At 42.1% G+C, this 14222-nt stretch overlaps 8 protein-coding genes across 8 annotated transcripts; 7 read left to right on the top strand and 1 right to left on the bottom strand. All coding sequences in view use genetic code 12, as the record gives it.

Annotated features, from left to right (window-relative positions):
* Positions 1–265: 265 nt before the first annotated feature.
* PGUG_03371 (uncharacterized protein) lies at positions 266–802 on the top strand (the record flags this gene model as incomplete). The annotated part of the gene is made up of 1 exon (XM_001483940.1): positions 266–802. One exon carries the CDS (start codon positions 266–268, stop codon positions 800–802), a length of 537 nt encoding a protein of 178 aa, XP_001483990.2.
* A 1882-nt stretch (positions 803–2684) lies between these two features.
* On the top strand, positions 2685–3233 carry PGUG_03370 (uncharacterized protein; the record flags this gene model as incomplete). Its single annotated transcript, XM_001483939.1, has 1 exon — positions 2685–3233. The coding sequence occupies one exon, from the start codon at positions 2685–2687 to the stop codon at positions 3231–3233; it is 549 nt and encodes a 182-aa protein (XP_001483989.2).
* A 592-nt stretch (positions 3234–3825) lies between these two features.
* Positions 3826–4533, top strand: PGUG_03369 (uncharacterized protein; the record flags this gene model as incomplete). The annotated part of the gene is made up of 1 exon (XM_001483938.1): positions 3826–4533. The coding sequence occupies one exon, from the start codon at positions 3826–3828 to the stop codon at positions 4531–4533; it is 708 nt and encodes a 235-aa protein (XP_001483988.2).
* A 265-nt stretch (positions 4534–4798) lies between these two features.
* PUS4 (pseudouridine synthase) lies at positions 4799–6037 on the top strand (the record flags this gene model as incomplete). The annotated part of the gene is made up of 1 exon (XM_001483937.1): positions 4799–6037. The coding sequence occupies one exon, from the start codon at positions 4799–4801 to the stop codon at positions 6035–6037; it is 1239 nt and encodes a 412-aa protein (XP_001483987.2).
* Positions 6038–6106: 69 nt separating this feature from the next.
* Positions 6107–7240, top strand: PGUG_03367 (uncharacterized protein; the record flags this gene model as incomplete). The annotated part of the gene is made up of 1 exon (XM_001483936.1): positions 6107–7240. One exon carries the CDS (start codon positions 6107–6109, stop codon positions 7238–7240), a length of 1134 nt encoding a protein of 377 aa, XP_001483986.2.
* A 576-nt stretch (positions 7241–7816) lies between these two features.
* On the top strand, positions 7817–9295 carry PGUG_03366 (MFS transporter; the record flags this gene model as incomplete). Its single annotated transcript, XM_001483935.1, has 1 exon — positions 7817–9295. One exon carries the CDS (start codon positions 7817–7819, stop codon positions 9293–9295), a length of 1479 nt encoding a protein of 492 aa, XP_001483985.2.
* Positions 9296–9993: 698 nt separating this feature from the next.
* PGUG_03365 (FTR1 family protein) lies at positions 9994–11010 on the top strand (the record flags this gene model as incomplete). The annotated part of the gene is made up of 1 exon (XM_001483934.1): positions 9994–11010. The coding sequence occupies one exon, from the start codon at positions 9994–9996 to the stop codon at positions 11008–11010; it is 1017 nt and encodes a 338-aa protein (XP_001483984.2).
* Positions 11011–11306: 296 nt separating this feature from the next.
* Positions 11307–14180, bottom strand: SEC5 (exocyst subunit; the record flags this gene model as incomplete). The annotated part of the gene is made up of 1 exon (XM_001483933.1): positions 11307–14180. The coding sequence occupies one exon, from the start codon at positions 14178–14180 to the stop codon at positions 11307–11309; it is 2874 nt and encodes a 957-aa protein (XP_001483983.2).
* Between the last annotated feature and the right edge of the window lie 42 nt (positions 14181–14222).

Genomic DNA, 14222 nt, shown 5'->3' with positions numbered 1-14222 from the left:
TAACTCTTCATGTTTGTTCTACGTACTGTTTGTCTTTATAACCGATTTGCACGTACCTTGACATAATAATTGCAAGCTTGTCACTGAGTCACCTACAATGCCATGCAACAGTTCTTCACCTTATAACACAACACTACACCCACGGCGAAGGATCTCGTTACGTAATCGCTTAATAATCCAACAGTTGTCGCGTGGCTCATAAAGTGGTTGCAAAACCCTTTTCGCATTCTACTTTTGTGACTTCATCTTGATCATAAATTGAAATATGACAACGCCACCAACGGAAGAATATATGACCTCATTATTACTGGAAGGAAGGACTTCACGAACTATGGAACAAAGGACCATAGTAACTGCGCCTGAAACTGGGCACGAAACTCCGCTCGAAACTCCGTTGTTCTCGTTAACAAACCTGAATCAAGTGCGAGCAGCGTTGTCATTAAGCATTAGTGTGTTCCCTCTCGTGAAGCCTGGCTTTGGCGTTGAAGAAGTTGATCTTCCGCCCCTAGCCTGGTTCTGTGTGATACTTGCTTATATGGTGTTTACAATAAATCGGTTTCTTGGCATACGCGCTTCCAAGAAACGCAATGAGCCGATGAGAGAGTATATGCTCAGCAAGATTTCTTTTGTGGGGTGCATTGTCGTACTTGGCATCGCTTTCTATTTCTGCCTCAGATCAGGGAATCCAGCTAAATCTGAACTTGTCGCTTTATGTCAACTTACAATTCTTACCGGCATGTTGTCATCAAATAAAGCTTTGCTTAATAACTTCATGCCTTATTTTGAAGAGGACAGGAATTGAGTGGATCACCGCTCAATTCCTTCCTTAGCAATCGAATCTGCTATCCCTATCGCATATTGTTGGATTATGAGCTGATCACGCTATCCTTCACCGTGGTGTGGTGTTGTGTGAGCTATGTGAAATCCACTAGCACCATTTTGGTGATACAGTGTCTTCTAACAAGGTATGCGATCCCTGATCAAAACTTCCTAGACTCGCTCCATTTAGATTTTCTAGCTAGAAATCTAGACTTTTTTGCTTAAATTTCCCATATCGAGAATTCACTTCTCTTGTAGAGTATATGGAAGTCATATAAATGGACTCATAACCCAACAATTCGTACGGTGTGTCCGATTCTTGTTGATCTCTAATATAATAACAAGTTGCGAAGTTTAGCCAGACTTGATCAGATAAACAGCGGAAAAACAGACCAAGTAAAAAGTTTGACTAATTTACTCTACAATTTACGAGGCGGTTCATTTTGTTCTTGCATGATCGGGATCAGGAACCAAATACGAAAGGTCGAAGCAGTCTACCTCAACACCTGGTAAACTCACGAGTCTGTCGATAATCGTGAGGACTCTGCCGATTACGTACGAAGAGAAAGAAATAGGAATAGAAAGTTTAAGGAAAAATTGAGAGAATGTAGTAAACGGAAGGTATAAGAAATTGAGTAGAAAAGATAGCAGAATCAGTTGCGCGATAGGATTTTTCAGGTCCTTTGACCTGCGGAAGCTTCACTTTTTTTCACGGCTCTAGGTTTGGCAGATATTTGTACGTTTACTTATAAGCTGAGCTTCGCAGTGCACCTCTGAAATCTGATCGAAATGGAAGAAAAACCGACCGAAGAAACTATGGGGGAAAAAAAGATTGAGCAACCTATGGGTGAAAGGATGACTGAAGAAACTGTGGGAATGACTACAGAAACTAGAGCCAAGACTCTGCATAAACTTAGGCACACGATAAGGGAAATTTTATTTTGCCTTGTATTGTACCTTTTTATAGCCTCGATGACGATGTCATCTTACTACAACGCTGACATAAAACAGAAAAATGATCCTCGCCGTTATCTCTGGGTTAGTTCTGCAGTTTGTCTTGTGCTCGGTTCTGCCATTTGGATTGATAGCATAATCGCTTGCTTTCGATATAAGGATAAAGTGGGAAATTTTGAATTGCACTTAATTTGGCTTGTGGCGTTCATTGCATCATTAGGTTCTTTGACTTACAATGGCTACATATCATAGTCATGACATCAAAGGTTCACAGCTCTTGGTTGCAAAATCTCGTTAGCCTCACGATACGCGGCTGGAAACATACGAAGGTGCGGCTTTCACCAAGCAAATTGTACATGTAAAACCAAAAGATCTACTATTTCGCTTATGACCTGACATTCTTACAGTGTAGTATAATCACCTAATTGCTCTTGAATACCTAGGGAGACCAATGAACATAATTTCGAGACATAATATTTCAAGTCTTCTGCTTTTTATATTTGGGTGAATTTCATGGATAATTGTTGAACTACGCAGGAATTCTATTCGATAATCATTGTGATACGGCACAAGGACAGTATTGCCGGGTAATGGTTCCTCTAAAGAAAAGATTCTCAATATGGAGATTCAAGCAAACAATTTAAATTACTAATTATAAACCAGTATAGGATCTAAGGAATAAATCGATTGAATCTAGAAGATTCGATCGATGTTTACTAATCGGATACCTTATTAGAAAGGCACCATATCACCAATATAGTGTTAGAGTAGATCCATATAGCTCACGCAACACTATAGATATCATCACATAATCACTTAATAATCCAACAACGGTCGCGTGGCTCATAACGTGGCTGCAAAACCCTTTTCGCATTCTACTTTTGTGACTTCATCTTGATTTCATCTTGATCATGACAACACCACAAGTGCAAGGAATGACTCCTCCACAAGTGGATGAAATGATTCCAACACAAGTGCAAGAACGGATTCCAACACAAATGGAAGAACTGACTTCACCACAATTGGAAGGAATGCCTACGCCACAAATGGATGAAGCTACGTTCCAGATTTTGGAAAACTGGTTAATAGCGCATAAATTGGCTGCAGGATTCGTTACTCTACTTCTAGTCGTGGTCGCCACGTTCTACGGCGAGGGTGCAGAGATTAGAATCTCGATTTATTTCTGGATCTGTTTTGCAATGGTTTACGCGTGGCTTTTAAAAAATCGGATACTTTCCGTATACGTTTCCTATCAGCATAAGGTTCCATTAATTTACAGCTTATTATCTGTTGCTATGTGCTTCCTGACATGTCTTATCGCTTTCTGTTCCTACCACCAATCACAGAATCTAACTATATTCAATTTTCACCAATTATGTTTGTCAGCAATTCTTGGCAGCATCATGGAAACAATACTGCTTTATGAGTTACGTGTGAATGGGGTGACCAGAAATGGCTGAAACTCTGGACCACAGTTCAATTCGTTCGCTAAAATTGCTAATATCGAAGGGGTTACTCCAGAAGATTCCGGTTCTTACCGGGAAATTCTCGTGCGGAAATACTTGAGCATAACGAACATCTGCTATCCCTATCGCATATTGTTGGATTATGAGCTGATCACGTATCCTTCACCGTGTGTGTGAGCTATGTGAAATCCAACACTATATTGGTGTTACAGTGTCGTCTAACAAGGTATGCGATCCCTGATTAAATTTCTAGACTCGTTCGATTCAATATTTAAATAGATTTCTAGCTAGTAATCTAAACTTTCTTGCTTAAATTTCCCATATAAATAGACTCATAAACTGGCAATTTTTACGGTATTTCCCTTTAGATTCTTGTTGATCTCTAATAGGGGGACACTTTAATTCCCAGACTTATTCAGCGGAAAGAAAAACAGACCAATATAAAGTTTGACTAATTTACTGGAGGTGTCCGTAACAATTCTCAAATCTAGCGGCTTAGACAAACTAAATACTAGCGGCTAATCCTTCCTAAAGAATTACTTGAGAAATTGATTATGTCATATCTTGATTTCAACATTGGGTCTTCATGAGCCACCAACAGGCACTGAACCACAATGAATCAGGCGTTGAAAAATCAATTCTGACCGATGTTCCCGAGCCCCTACAGTTCTTCAACTACCATGAATACTTGGCGGACCCAGATGAGCCGATAAATATAAAACTCGTAGTGAATCATTTTCCCGATTTCGACCATGATTTACCAGAAAAAAAACCGCCGTTTGAAGGTTCTGATGCCCCTAGCGGAAACTGCCGCATCGTGAGGATACCGAGAGTATACCATACTATTCAGGACTCCGATATAATTCCTCAATTTTCACCAGCCGTGCCCGGAACTGAAGATGCTGCTCTCACTGATAACAACAAAAACTTTACTCCGAGAGGTCAATTTGACGGTTCCGTGTTCGGAGTAACATCGGTAACGCCTCTTGTTCCTGGCTTGCTTCTGGAGCAGGAATTTATTGAAATTGTGACGAAAATCAACGGTTTATTGTTTGCAGCTTTAAATCCATTTGGCTGGGAAAACGTAGTGGAATCGATACTAGACATTGTCACGTTTACAGTATACTCCAAGATACGAAAAAACCGCCACGAACGACGAAAACTCCAGGAATTGGAGGATTATGTGACCACGACTAACGAATATCTCAAAACACTCAACCCAGATTTGGTTCTCATTTCGCCTCGAAGATGCGGATATCTTTCGGTAAGTCAATCATACTCCTTTTGTTTATAAGAAAGGAACTCAGGTACTAACTCAGCTTGATTTTCAGATACCTAATCCTCGTGGAACTGAACCAGAACCAGAATCAGAACATCGTAATGCTATCTGCTAATAACTAATTTGCTATATTGCTATACTCTGCTATAACGTCTTGCTATATTCTGACAATTGCTGTTCATTGCTTTCTGCTCCTGCTTACTGCTCCTGCTTACTGCTTACTTCTTGCTCATCTCTCCTATCTCGCACTCGCACTCATCTCATCTCATCCATCCGTTGGATGTTCAAGTACACTCCACGAAACATGAACGGAATATTTGCTATAGACAAGCCTCTGGGTGTCACATCGTCCAAGTTTCTTCTTGATCTTCAAGACCTATTTACCAAGTCACATGTCTTTGAGCAGCATTTGCAAGAATTTCGAGACGGCAGAAGAGCCGCTTTACTGACGGACAAAAAGTGGAAAAAGGAGAAAATCGACAAGAAAATCAGAAACCTCAAGGTGAAAATAGGCCATGGTGGTACTTTGGATCCCTTGGCAAGTGGTATATTGGTTGTTGGAGTGGGAAGCGGTACCAAACAATTGAGCCATTATTTGGGAGAATGTGACAAGACCTATGAAACTAAGGCACTTTTGGGCATTTCAACTACAACGGGAGACTCTGAAGGTGACATATTGAGCAAAAACAAAGTGGATCATATAACGAAAAAAGACGTTGAAAAGACCTGTGAAAAATTTGTGGGGAATATCAAGCAAATGCCTCCCATCTTTTCGGCGCTCAAGATGAATGGAAAACCGTTGTACGAGTACGCAAGAGAAGGTATTCCGTTGCCAATGCCTATAAAGACTAGAGATGTTAAGGTGAACTCGCTTACTGTACTTGACGATACCATGTCGACAGATCATGAGTTCAACAAGCTTGAAACAGATTTGAACCCTGAAGAACAAAACAAGCTTTTCCACAACGAGACTCTCCTCAAAACACCGTTGTACTTCTCGGATCAGTACAATGAAGCTAACGAAAAAACGACAGAAACAGCACCTCCAAGAGTCTTGGAAGATGGTGAGCAACTTCCTGAAAAATTGCCCATGATTCATTTTGTAACCAGTGTGTCTTCGGGGACGTACATACGGAGTCTCATAGGGGATATTGGCCGGGCATTGGAGTCTTCCGCTTATATGGTCGAGTTGAGACGGACTCAGCAATCGGATTGGAAAATTGGAAAAAATGTGTTCAGGTGGGAAGACTTTGCTGAGAACGATGACCGAGTCTGGGGCCCTGTATTGAAGGCAGTACTCGAGCAAGGACACGAGGTAGACGTGGCGAAGGAGTTGGAAGCGACTAGAGAGAAAATGGCTCCATTGATCCAGGAAGAGAAGGAGAGGCTCGCCAAGCATGGATTGGAGGAAAGCAGTGAGCAGGTACAAAAGAAGAGAAAAGAGCTGGAGACAGAGGAACACAAAGAGAATGGAAGCAATTCTGAGAAAATAGACCCAGAACAAAAGTTAGATATTTAGATTCTTGGTTACTTAATTGCATCTTCCCCAGATTTCGCAAATCGCGGTGAATTTTTCACTTTCACAATTATGTATGTGAATGCTATACGAAAGTTACCGGTTCCAAAAAACTTTTCCAGGTGCTTACTGACGTTCTCTCGCACTGTAAGAAACCCAAACACATACCATGCGACAGCTCCAACTTCGTTTGCTCCAAAATCGGTGATTTTGTTATCCTCACCAACCCACCTCAACTCTACCATTGATGCTGCAATTAAGCTTTTTGAAGACCAAAAGCTCCAGATAGTCGTTGCTGGTGTAGACAGTGTTCCACCAATGGGGAATAGTGGTGTTTCAGAGTTGTGGATGGACGAATTCTTCAAAGTCAAAGATGGCATATTTCTCGACGAGAAAGATGACTTGAATAAACCACCTCGACAGAGCGATGGGGTGAATGTAGTGGGAGCTCGAAAGAACTGGAAGCTTATAGATTCGGCGTTTTCTATGAAAGTAGCAAAAAATGTCGATGTTTCCGTGAATCTTGCGAACACGGCGTTTGTGAACGACAACTTGGTGACGCTCTTTTACTTGCAGCCACCTCAACTCGACGATAAGGTAACAGCTGGATTTTCAGACAGTGCCTTATGTGATCTTCGAGTCGAATTGCCCATATCGGCACAAAATGCAGTGGTAAAAGTTCACGATCGATGGACTGCGCTACCATCTGAAAAACCACTTTTTGTCACGAATTGCATTGGAAACCTCATTAAATCGCTCAATGGCAGCTCCGCAGCCAAGTTTCTCGAGCAAAATGATCAGTTGATGAGCATTGGGTCCAAAGACACCGAAGTTTATGTGAAACTTTATCGCGAGAATACCGAGTACCGCTACCAAGTTATAGCTGGCGGAGGTGGATGGGGACCAAAATCCGACACTTTGGTGGTCTCGCCAGAGGCAAAGGTACAGAAAGGAGACAGAATTGAGTTTTTCATGCTAACTCCAGAAAATAAGAAGGCATCTCACCAACATGAGATAGAGACAAAGAACGGCAGTTTTATATTTGAACGCATCAATGAGGCTTCAGGGTTTCGTCACAGCAATTCTGACGTGGAAGGGACTCTGTCTGTGTTTGGATGTGGCACGGAAGTGGCATACCATGTAAATAATGTGCTCCATCTGTCAGCTGGTGAGACGGTGGTTGTGGAGATGAAAACTGAAAGTTAAAAAAAGGGAAGTTAAGAGAAGTTAAAGAAGAGGAGTTAAAGAAGAGAAGCTAATCGAAAAGGAGGGAGGTAGCAAAATAAGAGACTTTAGCACTTTTGGCTCAACATTTACTGAACGTATTTTTGAGAGACTAGTGAAAAATCAAGGAAATAGAAGAAATATTAAGAAGAAAGGTACCTGAAAAAGAATTTCAGCATCAGGAAGTCACGCTGACACTTGCTTGGAAGTAGTTAACAGCTTTCAAAATTTTCAGAAATTTTCAAAATTTTGCTTCTTGTTCTGTGAGATTCATGTTGCTAAAGACGGTGAAAGACCAGTGATGACAAATATAAAAATTGACATTTCCACAAAATGAGCAAATATACCAAAAATAGTATACTTCGGCACCACATTGTACTTCACGCAGCTCAAACCCTGGTGGTTGCAACACCGATTACTACATGAGCTTCGGCCGAGCTCGGGACACCGCCGCACGCGGGCCGCACTCCGAAATCTCAAGTTCATCTTAAAACCGTGATAAGCCCCGTTTATTTAAATAACAATTTTCACCACCATTCCACCTCTAACCTGTCAAAAATGGAAGACCATGACACTCTAGCCACAGAAGATGCCGAGAAATCCAATGGGTGGAAAAATGACTTCGTTACTGACAAAGATGGGTGTCTCACATTTGCAGCCGATTCTCACCTTCGACCCATAAATTGGACCAGAAAGAAAAAACTTGTTCATACGGCTCTCTTTGGCATGACCACATTTGCCGCCCAGCTCAATTCCACTTCAATATCAACCGCTATAATACCTCAGCTTTTCAAGGAAGAATTCGGAGCTTCCCGAGAAGTGACATTACTAGCCACCACCTTCTATATTTTGGGCATTGCATTCGGCCCGATGGTATTTGCGCCGTTATCCGAGGTCTACGGACGCAAATTGGGCGTCTTGGTCCCCTTTTTTCTCTCTGGAGTGTTCACATTTGTGGTTGCTTGCTGTTCTACGCTTCCAGCCATTTTGGTTTTTCGGTTCATTGCCGGTTTTTTTGCCGGTGCCCCAGTGGTGTCTAGCGGAGGAGTTCTTGCTGATATATGGACCCCAGCAGAACGAGGAATGGCGTTGGGGTTCTATGCTTTTTTCGTGGCCAATGGACCTTCTTTTGGACCCACTATTAGCTCACTTTTGGTACATGCTTCGGACAAAATTGTGTCGTGGAGAAACCCTCAATATTTCTGTGGACTCTTCAACTTTTGTCTTTTTGCCCTTTGCGAGATAGTGTGCTATGAAACCTACGAGCCACTTCTTTTGGCTAAGGAAACAAAACGACTAAGACTGGAAACTCGCCAGTGGTACTTGCATTGTGCCCACGACAAATGGACTCTCACCAGTAGCGAAATGTTTCATGTTCATTTGCTTCGACCATTCAGGATGCTTGTTTCGCCAGTGATTTTTGTGGTAGCCATCTTTGCCAGTTATGTCTTTGGACTATTCTACATGCTTATCACCGGCATTGATGTAGTGTTCTCCATCACAAAAGGATGGACTGGAACCATTGCAACATTACCCAACATTTCCTTGTTTCTAGGAGTCTCTGCTGGATTAGTTGTAAACATATTTTGGGGCAGAATCTACGCTAAAAAGCTCAAGGCCAATAATGGGGTTCTAATACCAGAACAGCGGTTTCCCATTCTCATGTATGTCGCATGGACTCTTCCCTTTGGAATTTTCCTTTTTTCGTGGACAAGCTGGAAAAGTGTCCACTGGGTTGTTCCGTGTATAGGAATATTGTTCGCTGGTTTGGGAGTTATAGTGATTTTCCAAGGCTGTCTAAATTATCTTGTGGATACCAACCGTCAATATGCAGCCTCGGTAATTGCTGCAAATACAATTCTCCGGTCCATTTTGGCTGCGGTGTTCCCCCTATTTTCCAGTCAGCTTTTCCACAACCTCGGGATCCATTGGGGTGGAAGTTTGATTGGTTTTATAGCACTAGCCATGATACCCATTCCATGGGTGTTTTACAAATATGGAGGAAAGCTTCGAGAAAAGTATCCTCCTGGGTTCTGAAAGCGAGTCAAGTTTAAGCGAAACAAGTCCAAGCGAAACCATAACTGCAAAGAATTGCCCAAAGGCACGAAAAGTGAAAGTGTGAAACGTTAAGTATAAAGTATGAATTGTGAATATGGCATGCAAATTAATAGATGATCTAGTTTAAAACAATTAAACCTTTCGTAAATGTATTGTAATGCTCAAACATCTTTGAACCGGGACAGCAGCCCGCCGATCATAATGTCGATATTGATCTTAGATCTCGTTATCTATTTCATCTATGCAAAGGTATGCGGTGCTGCATAAAGCCTGTCAATTGATACCCGAAACACACCCTTTGAAAGTGGTTCGATTTCGCTTTTGCGATCCGGGGATTCACCCGATTGCCCACATGCATTGATTGATGTATCTGATAAAGAAAAAGGAAAAAAAACGGGCTAGTGCATAGTGGCTTAAGCACCAGAACGAGCTGTAATTGGCTAACTGCGGTTACGTAAGGTGGCATTTTGACACATTCGGCCAATTCGGGCCGCCCGTAGCCTAAAGCCGCACAGGATTGCAGCTTAAGCCACCCTGCCCATTTTGAAGGATAAAAGGACTGAAAAAATCCAACAAGACCGTGTTCAAATATTGCCCTTAGGTACCCGCAAAACATCATTTTGTGGTCTATTTTCTTGGGTTGAACTTTTAGCAACTTTTTGCAGCCATTCGTCACCATGGTAAATGTCTTCAATGTGCAAATCTTTTTCATCGTTTTCCGTGAATCCCTAGAGGCCATTGTGGTTGTCTCGGTGTTGCTTGCGTTCCTTAAACAAGGTCTTGGCCAGGCCACGGAAGACCCAACAACATACAAACGATTGGTGCGACAGGTTTGGGCCGGGAGTATACTGGGGGTAATTCTATGTTTGATTTTGGGATGTGCTTTTATTGGAGCTTTTTATTCGTTGAAAAACGATATTTGGACCAAGTCTGAGGATATCTGGGAGGGAATTTTCTGTATCATTGCAACTGTCTTGATTTCACTTATGGGTATAGCCATGTTGCGAATCAACAAAATGAAGGAGAAATGGAGAGTCAAGTTGGCTCAGGCATTGATTAAGGAGCCAGAAAAGAAAGCTGATCGGTTTAAAATTGGTTACTTGACGAAAAAATATTGTATGTTCATTTTACCTTTTATCACCTGTTTGAGAGAAGGCTTGGAAGCAGTGGTTTTCGTTGGTGGTGTGGGATTGAATAGTCCTGCTACAGCCTTTCCCATTCCTGTAATTTGTGGAATCATCGCTGGTGTTTTCGTGGGCTTTTTGTTGTACTATGGAGGCTCCACCATGTCCATGCAAATTTTCTTGATTTTTTCCACCTGTGTTCTTTACCTTATTTCGGCCGGATTGTTCTCTCGTGGTATTTGGTACTTTGAAAGTCATGTTCTTAGTGTCCAGACGGGAGGAGATGCATCGGAAAACGGTTCTGGTCCAGGAACTTACGATATTAGTAAGTCGGTGTGGCATGTCAATTGTTGCAATCCAGAGACTGATAACGGTTGGGATGTCTTCAATGCTTTATTAGGCTGGCAAAATTCTGCCACCTACGGCTCGGTGATCTCATACAACATCTACTGGCTTGCTCTTATTGTTGCAAATTGCATTGATGCTTTACGAGGAAAAGAAGGGCCACTTGCCTTTCTGCAAGAACTTGAAGTTGATCGAATTGAACCCTATGTATCATATCAAGGGTAAGAAGAAGAACCAGCTCACAGAGCAGGAGAAGAATGAGTTGTTCAACAAGCTCAAGACTCAGAATATTGGTGCTGATTTTGTTGAGGAAGACAATTCGTCTTCCTCCGTGAAGATTGAGAAGACCGTCAACGACGAGCTTCACGTCACTGAAAAGGCGTAACAGACCTAACAATTCACGGCTGAAGGGACCATCAAATCACACACATACACACACAAGTGGTCGTTTCTTCCAAAATTGTTATAATCGTGTATAGCCGAGTCGTTCATTTCCACATAATTTAATTTACGGGTAACTTTCACAAGAAGCAGTCAAATTCGTACTCGGAGTCCTTGAGGTTCTTCATCAAGATGTCGTCAAACTGCCTGTCGCTGTAGGTTGTTTCTCTTTCGATTTCATTGAGCATTTGAAGAGTAATTTCAACGGTGCTCATCGATATATCGTTCAACCGAAGATAGTTACTACCCTCGAAAACCTCCACGAAAAAGTTCACATCCATCTTAAAGTTGCCAATATACCCCTGTAAGTTGTCGATATGCGAATGGGCCCTCAAGCACTCTAGGAGCATTTTGAGAAAACTGGTTTGGAGTTCATTCATAATGCTCACAAATACGTCTGGCGCAGTTATGGGTTTTACAAAATGCACCAATTTCACCAAATGAACCAATACTTCGTAAATAAAACTGTCCACCCTCAACGAGTTGCTAGTGGGCAGAAACGTCATTATCTTTTGGAAGTGCTTGTTCACCTTGGACTCAATCCAATGTTTCTCCTCATTCAAAAAGTCATCCAATATTGTAAGCCCAGCTTTGTCAATATCAACGTACAACTTCAAGTTTTGTTGCAGGAGATCTCTGTCAAACAACTTGTCGAAAACCAGTATCAATCTGGGGTAAATTAACCTCGACACTTTATCATAATTGTTCATCGTAAGGATCTTGTACAAACCCAATTCTTTCATTCGTGTGTTTTGTTCAGACGACTTTTCAATAGTGTACCGTTTCATTATCGAGTCCACTAGATTTTTCAAGCTTCGCATGAACTGAATCTCGATACTCATAAGAATTCGTTTACTTGGATGTGCTGCCACAATTCGAACTTTATCTTCTTGTGAAGTAGAAAAGACCAACTTGGCAAGCTTGTTGAGAACGAAAACTTCATAGCCCTCGAGGATATTCATGGTTCTAGTATAAGTGGAGTCCATTCCATTTCGTCCACCTTCGTTTTTAGGGTGTACTTCTTGCCATTCTTCAAGGTCGTAAAACTGGGAACAATCATTAATCCAAACCGAGCAAACTGCTTCCACCAATTTCTGGGTGATTGAAGCTGATGAGCTGCGTAGTGACTTGATGAGTTTGTTGGTATCGACATTCTTGGAAACATTTCCAACTGTAGCAACTTGTGCTCCCATGCGAGTGAAAATCTCATCCAATTTGGAAGACAAAATGCTGAGATAATGAAGTGCTGAAAGTGAGTTTGTATGGTGCGGTAAGAATAAAGAGTAGCTTTCCGGGGCCGACTCAAGTTGGTTTCCTGCGGCATCATCCTTGAATAGTGCTAAAAGGTTGCTGGTGATATCCAATATTATCTGGGAGAACAATTTCCATAATTCCTGATTGTGGTCTTGGCTTGCTAATTCTTTATGGTAATGAGCATAGTTTGTAACAAACTTGGATACGTTCCGAGACAAGAAATCGTCAATGTAAGACATAAAATTGACCAAAACGAGCCAGGTTTCACTGACAATGGAGAGGTCAAGATTGTCCGACGATTCGAATACTTCAAGAATTATTTTGTCCTTTTCGTTATCTGTGAGCGATGCTGAATTCGAGCTGGCACGAAGGTAGGCTTCTACACTGGTATACTTGTCGGCTATGAACCGAATTTGGGACCCACCATCTCGGCACCTCGGCAAAGAAGACATATAATGGCCAAGTTTTGATTGCATGCCGTTAAATTTGGATTCGAATTTGGTTGATTGGTAGGTGAAATCTCTCGACAAGTTGTCTAGTTGAGTATGGAGGAACTCAGAAATGGGCGACGTTGAAGGCGTGCTATCCAAGAGCTGAATCTTGTCAACCAACGTCATAAACTTTGCGTTGCTTGCGTTCTTGCTCCTGTATTTCGAGGTAGAGACCTCGTAGTCCATGGAAAGCAAATCCTTGTATGCTTTTTTGCGGAATTCGTTGACAATATTGTCGATTTCAGCGAACACACGCAGCAAAATGGTGTTAATAATAGCCTGGCTTTTCTGATATTCGTCTTTGTATTCACCATCGGGTCGGGAAATGGCCGATTTGTGCTTGTAGTTCTGGGCTGCCAAGTACTCTTCTTTTTCTTTTAAGAATCGTTGGTAATCATCGATGAATTGATCATGATTGTGTTCAGCAAGGTATCGTATAAGGTTACTAGGAAGATCGAAAAAAAAGCTATGGGTTCGAATGAACTCGATCACCTTGTTGAGCTTGGACTCCTTGTTTTTGCTTTCTATTATGGGTCCGATCATGAGGTTGGATGCGATATTTATGTTCTGTAAAGACTCCTCCAACTCGGCAGCAAGCGACTCACTTTGCTGCAATTTGCGCTGTCTCAGAGGATTGTACACCTTGGACGAGTCACGCTCTTGCTGGGCGTAAGTCTTGGACGACTTGAACTCGAACAAAATATCGTCAATGGTACGCTTACAGTCCACAAACTTGATGTAGTTCTCGTCAATTACCTGACGAAGCTGAGCGGTTTGGTTCTGGATATCGCGCTCGAGAAACTGGAGCAGTTGCATGAGCTGTTCCACTGACGAGTCACTGTGGACAGTAGTTAAGAAAACTTGGGAATCGAACTTTTGGGATGACATCAAGAACTTTTTCACCATGGGATCATCGGGCAGTTCCACGATATGTCGCCTCAACAACTCCTCCACGACATTGGTTCCTCGTCCTCTGAACGGATCCTCGACGTCTTCCGAGCCGAAAGCGTATTCAACGTTACTAACGTGGCCTGTGTTGTCGTTGACGATATCAGTCAAACGTTTAAAATTAATTTCTGGCGAAACCAAGTCTACGTCATCATCATTGACCAATCCCCTGGACTGCAAGTCGGCAGAAGTACGTGGATCCAAGGTCCGGATGCCGTAGAAACCACAGAGCGTGGCATCGCTGTCGTCGTAGTTGAGCATGGCGATGTTGATTTGTGGAATGCAGGATTAATGAGAATTGAG

The sequence above is a fragment of the Meyerozyma guilliermondii genome, genomic scaffold (assembly GCF_000149425.1).
Source record: "Meyerozyma guilliermondii ATCC 6260 scaffold_4 genomic scaffold, whole genome shotgun sequence".
NCBI classification, from domain to species: domain Eukaryota; kingdom Fungi; phylum Ascomycota; class Pichiomycetes; order Serinales; family Debaryomycetaceae; genus Meyerozyma; species Meyerozyma guilliermondii.
Note: the sequence above shows the minus strand (reverse complement) of the source record. Positions and strands in the feature narration are given on the sequence as shown.